General features: G+C 42.3%; 1 protein-coding gene across 2 annotated transcripts in view; it reads right to left on the bottom strand.

Annotated features, from left to right (window-relative positions):
* Window positions 1-1,687: 1,687 nt before the first annotated feature.
* The window catches only part of LOC107681548 (sine oculis-binding protein homolog), a 32,096-nt gene continuing 27,278 nt past the window's right edge, over window positions 1,688-6,505 (bottom strand). For both annotated transcript variants that reach the window (XM_016477857.1, XM_016477858.1), the window contains 2 exons: window positions 3,927-5,987; window positions 1,688-2,847 (listed from right to left, as the gene is read on the bottom strand). In XM_016477857.1, the coding sequence (XP_016333343.1) occupies window positions 3,939-5,987 (2,049 nt within the window). In that variant the 3' untranslated portion in view covers window positions 1,688-2,847; window positions 3,927-3,938. The remainder of the gene's footprint in view (window positions 2,848-3,926; window positions 5,988-6,505) is intronic.

Raw genomic sequence — 6,505 nt, 5'->3', positions numbered from 1 at the left:
CACACACACACACACACACACACACACACACACACACACACACACACACACACACACACACACACACCAAACACATGGACTGAGCGTGTATACTGGGTGTGTGTGTTTATGCTTCTCTGACATTTTGCCCTTTTTATCAATCTGCTTTCTGTAACACCTTCATCCAGACGGAGGGTCAGCCAGCCGTATCAGCACTGACAAAATAAATCTGACACAGGAATGTGTGCGTGTGTGTGTTTAAATCTGACACTGGAATGAGACTCCACCACATACGAACCCCAGAGAGAAATCCAGTCCTTACTCTAACCAGTCACAATTAGACCTCTGAGCCTACTCTTAAAAAAGTATACCACTGTGAAACTGAATCCTGCAGCAAAAAGTACAGAGGGATAGGGTAGGATTGCACTCTTCTTTGTACGTCGTCCAAGAGCAGAGAGAAAAAGAAGAGGGGAAAAGAGGGAGAGAGAGAAGTGGTAAAGGTTGAAGGGGAGATTTGGGTCAGTGTTGGCCAGTTAAACTTAGTTTATATGAGAGTAATCAGAGAAAAAATAAATAAAACAAAACAAAAACAACAACAGTAAAGATGAAAAACAAAAGATAGAAACAGAAGAAAATGAAAAACAAAACAAAAAAAGGATAAAAGTAACAAAAAAAGGAAAAATAAACGAAACCAAAAAAAGAAAGCAAAACAAAGAACCAATTAAAAAGCAACAACAACAAAAATAAAAAAGGAAAAAAGTATATCAAAGTGACTAAAGTAAAGAACAAACAAAAAACGTAAAACAAAGACTGTCTGATCTGAAAGTCTGCTCTCAGGAAATTGTTTAAATGAAAATGTTTAGATTTATTTCCTCTTTTCATGTATGACTGAAACTTTTGTAATCATCGATATTGTCAAATCATGTGTATTTTTGATTTGTGTATTTTTTATTTTTCATCCTCCTTGTGATTTCTGACACATTGCTTGACAAATTTTTGACTTGAATTTTAGACCTTCTCCCAAAATAAATTGGCAAACTTGAATGTTTTGTCAAACTGAACTCCATTTTGGCCAGAAATCTGATACACCTTCTCCCAATTACACACACACAAACACGCACACGCTTGGCTTTAAGGTTCACTCCTCCACTTTAGTCAAAACAAATAACCTATGCACCCAGGTGCTAACCATGCATTAAGCTCTTACAGTACTCTGTGTAACTAAAATCATTTTGGCTCTGTGTCCACCTAACCAACCCAGTCTACCTTTAAGCTAAATGTTCTTGGCATATTGTGTAAGTGAACTCTACACTGAGGCACCTTGGAACTAACTGAAACTGTTCCTGTAACCGTAGCTGGAAAGGAAGTGATGAACATAATTTAGCACTGATTGGGATTTGGCAAAAAATAAAGCATAAAAAAACCTCAAGAATGCACCCTTGACACCAGCTCACAGCTGCCCGAGACGCTTACTGACCTCTCCACTGGTTTTGATTGTACTCTTGATAGCAAACCCAGGAGGGATTTTTCTTAAATAAGAGCACTGCAATAAGATGGATACTGATATAAATAATGAGAAATCCAACCCAAATGCCCCTGTGGACACTGATTTCCATCTAAGCCATCTGATACATCAGGACAGTGTGTACACAACCCACCAGCAGTATTAGACCGACTCTTCACTGAGCCGTGCGGCGTGCAATGAGCGCTTGTGATTGAACAGACTGGGTGGGACAGTCTCCAAGCCAATGGCCGCAAAGCTAGCAGCCATATTAACAGTTCGCCAAAATGCTTGGTGAGGTCTGTACCTTGTAATCCTCAATCAAATCACTGAGTGAATGAATTTTCATTGCACAATAAACCAGCAAACCATCCACATACACTGTTCTCCAGTAGTGCAGACTACTTATCTTCTAGTTTTCTTTTCCAACGATGGATGAGTTTCCAGCTTCTTCCCAGGGATGAAATGAAAGTTCACTCCATACTTCTGTTTTTGTACTCCCTCCAGGGTGTGTGTACATTTCTCTCTTCCTGTCTTTTCTGGTGTCCGGTTCCAGAACACCTCTCCCTCAGAAAGGAGAGAAAGGAAAGAGGTTAAGAAAGAGTACAGAGTGTTTTGCTGGTGTTGCAGATACTGATACACATAGTCAGAGGAAGTGAGGGGGAGAAGGATTTGAGAGGAGAGAGTATTCAAGAGTTTTAGAGCAACTCTGCATCTGTATTAAGTCTTTCTGACTGAAGCTATTGAATCAGAAGCATCCGACTCCAAACGTACAGACAGATAAAACCGAGCTTCTTTGAATGCACACACAAAGCAGAAAACTGGTCCATCCATCTGTGGCAGGATTTGACTGGCTCTGTTCCAAATTATAGTTATCCATGAGCGTGTTTGATTGGCAGCCTGTTAGATCTATTGTGTTTGGCTTAAGCTCCGCCTTTTTGGAAATCTGTATATGTACACTGTAATGCCGCCTCCAACCAGTAGTTGGAAAGTCCTCTCAACAAGCCGTGGATGGAGGGGTCGAGTGGAGAGGATGAGAAGTATCTCTTTCATCAACAAGTAGACTGAGAACAGACTTTGCCTGAAGATATCGCAGTTGAAGGTCAAACATCACGTCCGATCTACTTCCCAGATTAACACTTTGTGTCAGGCTTTGTTTAGCCGAAAGGGGTGGAGACGGAGCAGACTGCTGCCCAATCCTGATGAACGGTGTGCATATTATGTCGCAACGTGCATGTGCGTGTTTGGAAAAGTGGAGAAAACAAGGTTGACATCTTTATTGGCTGGATTGTGGATGAAGTCTGTGGACAGCTGATGGTCTCTGCTGCAGTGCAGTCCTCTTTATCCCTTTGGTGAGATGGTGATTTCTATAAGAGAGAGGTGGGGAAAATAAAAGAGAGAGAAAGAAGAGAAAAAAAGAGTAATGGGTAAATTGTCACATACAGCCTTGTTGGTCTTGTTTGATCTGTTTGAATGATTTATATGAATAAAGGATCAATTCAGGGATAAATTTAAGAGTTATCAGAGTATTAAAGGGATAGTTCATCCTAAAATCAAAATTTTGTCATTATTTACTCCCCCTCATGTCAATGGGGACTGAGGCTGTCAAGCTCCAAAATGATATCTGATTTATTTCAGCAAGGATGCATTAAATTGATTAGAATTGACAGTAAAGACATTTATAATAAATACAGTTCTTTTGAACTTTCTATTCATCAAAGATTCCTGAAAAACATGAAGCTGCACATCTGTTTTCAACATTGATGATAATATAAATGTCTCTGGAGCACCAAATCAGAATATTAGAATGATTGCTGAAGGATCATAAAGGATTCTGAGGATGAAGACTGTAACAGTGAAAATTCAGCATTGCCATCACAGGAATGAATTAAATGTTAAGATATATTCAAATAGAATACAGTTGTTTTAAATTGTAATAATATTTCACAATATTACTGTATTTTTTTATCAAATACTCTCAATGCAACATTGGTGAACATCAGAGATTTCTTTAAATACGTTTTTTTTTACCAAAAATCTTAACACCATGCAGTTTAATGGTAGTGTATGTTTGATATATTAGTGAGTTATATAGACTTATATGAACTTTCATGATAATTTTATGGTGCTTTTGCTTCCTTTTGAAGTTAAAAAGCTCTCGTTAAACATTTAATTGTATAGAAAAGAGAGACAAAGTAGGCCTACATTTTTCAAAATTCACTTTTTGTGTTTCATGGAAAAAAAACACAGATTTGGTGGAACCTGGGGGTGTGTAAATTAAAATAATTGTTTATTTTTGTGTGAACAATTTCTTTAATAAAAATCTTTAAAAAAAACAAAACAGAAAAATTTACGGCATTATAGCACTTAAAGCAATCTAAGAGTGAAGGCAGACATGCAGTAAATCATAAGACTACTAAGGAAGTGGACAAAATGTGATTCTCACCTGTCCTCTATTTCACTTGTTCTGATTGCGGATACGCAGACACCTTCTCTTCAGCGGAGGCTCCATTTCCATTGGAACGGTTCCTGTTAATGGGGCTGTCAAGCCACAGGGCAAAATGGCAGCGGTTTTGTCAGCAGGTTTGGGCACGGGCTGAATGACACAGCCAGGTTTGGGCATTAGGGGCAGGGCGTAGGCATGGTCCTCATCAGATGGGGCATCTTCAGGGCTCTGAGGTTTGTCCTCCCCTGTTACTGCAGTAATGGCAGGCTGGTCATTTGAGTTCCTCTTACCTGCTGAGTCTCTTTCTGTTGCTAAGCAGCTGTTCTCTTTCAGGTCCTCTCCTTCTAGATCGGCCCCCGCAGGCTCGTCGCACACAGCGGCAGTTCTGCGGTAGGGGTCCACTAGAGGGCGCTGCTCTAACAGAGGTGTTCTGATCGAACTCTCTGCTGGAGGCACATTACAGCTCCCATTAACAATCACATTGCAGGGCGTAGCAGAGCCAGACTCAGATTTAGCTGTGGTGGTGTTGCTAGGAACAGTGGAGGCGCTGCATGCAATTGGCTGAGAAAGTGGCGGTGTGCCGCTGCAGTAGGACGGGTTGGCACAAGGCAGAGCCACGCTAGTCAATGGGCTTTCAGCATTACTGTCTCTGTGGTTATCTTCTATTGTACCTGTGCTAGTACCGGCCGACCCATCCACCTCAGTTTCACCCAAAACTGCAGGTGGTGGGCTTAACCCGGGCTCTGCTTTTACCTGCACACAGGTTACAGCCCTCTGGATAACTAGCTGTTGCCGGGAACGGCGACTGGTTGTTAAATCAATGACTCCATCTGCTGGTGTGTCTTTCTGGGAGTGTCCAGAGCTTCCGTTACCAGAGTTCTCTGTTTTAACCATCAGCTCCGCCACGTTTGCCCTGCCCTGCTCCGCCTGTTTGGAAAATCCTGGCGAAAGTGTATCTGAGGTGGGAGGGGCTTGCTGAAAGTCCCTCCCCTCCCCTCTGGAGGTTCTTTGAGAAAATGGTGGCGGTGCTTTTGAATCACTCTGCTCGCTCGCAGCGTTCTGAAGCGTTCCATCATTTCCTGATCGGTCACCAGAAGTCTGCGGACTGAATGGTATGGGCACTGGAATGGGTATGGGGACTGGTAATGGCACAATCACTGGATAGGGCACTAATAATGTTGGTGGTGGCACTAGGGGGGCCAGAGAAGGTATGCCAATATTCATAATGGGTGGAACTGGGATGGATCCAGGTGGCATCATGTTAACTGGGGGGAAAGGCAAGGCTGGCATGTGGCCACCGGGATAATGGGGCATCATACCCGGAGGGTTCCCAGAAAGGGTTGGTGTGGAGGATGAGTGTATGTGGGGGGAAAGGAGCGGGCGGTGCATAGGGCTTGATGGATGACCCAAAGTCCGAGGAGGAGGTGGTGGCCCAATGCCAGGAATCATGGGATTGGAATGAGGGCTGTTGGGGCCTGGGGGACGTAGGAACGGAGGGCGAATCTGCTGCATCATATGGTGCTCCATAAAGAGAGGGAAAGGAACTGGGCCACGCGGTGTCATCACCATCGGTGGGCTGCCGGGCGGCACACCCAGAGCTGGATGTAAACCTGCTATCGGTGGCAGAGGAGGAGGTGGCGGTAACGCGGGGCTTTCGTGTGGCCGCGGTGTGGGGATTTTCGTAGATGATGATGACGAGGATGAGGAGGAACACACAGTTCCAGTTTCAGATGGTGACCCCGAGGTGGATCCAAAGGGTCCGGCTACAGTGGTGGCACCCCCTGGTGAAGGTGCCTTGCGACTGCGGAGCTCATTTAGAGGTGCGCTCCAGGACTCGGGTGTAAGGAGTTGTACACCCGCTGCGCTCTCTGATTTCATATCACTCGTGGGGAGAGGAGGGTTACATAAACCCCCAGGCAGTGCGGCCTGAGTCTCTTTATAGAATATGTCCATTTTATACTGGTTCAGACACTTTGCACTGCAGAACTGGAGCCGTCTTTCACCCGCTCCAAAATCCAGGTATTCCTTAGTGTGGCGGATGTGTTTGCACCAATCGCAGACCTGTAACATGAACAACCGCAAAATGAACAACCTAAACTAGAGATTAACACATCACAATGTCTATTAAAGCATACTAATCCAAGCACTCTCTGTGGACTAAGACATCATTAAAAGAGTATGGCTGTCCTTCTATATTACTTAGTCTGATGACACAGTGTGTGAAGAGAGTGTGTGTGTGTGTTCTGTGAAGTGTCAGATCTATGTAAGATTAGGGTTTTACAGAATAGGCATTAAATATAACAAACCAAGTGTGAAGAAAAATGTGGTTTATGTCATGAAATATTCAAATCAAATCAAGATGATCATCTCTCTCAGAATACAGAAATAATATTGTACAATAAAAATACAAAATAAAATATAAACATATATATTAAATATGTATAATGCATTTAAATATTTAAAATAAATCTATATGTTAATAATAAATATACAAATATGTAACAATGAAATATATATATATATATATATATATATATATATTTTTTTTTTTTTTTTTTGTTTTTTTTTTTTTTTTTTTA

This window comes from Sinocyclocheilus anshuiensis, unplaced genomic scaffold, assembly GCF_001515605.1.
Source record: "Sinocyclocheilus anshuiensis isolate Anshui unplaced genomic scaffold, SAMN03320099.WGS_v1.1 scaffold2334, whole genome shotgun sequence".
Taxonomy (NCBI): Eukaryota; Metazoa; Chordata; class Actinopteri; order Cypriniformes; family Cyprinidae; genus Sinocyclocheilus; species Sinocyclocheilus anshuiensis.
Note: the sequence above shows the minus strand (reverse complement) of the source record. Positions and strands in the feature narration are given on the sequence as shown.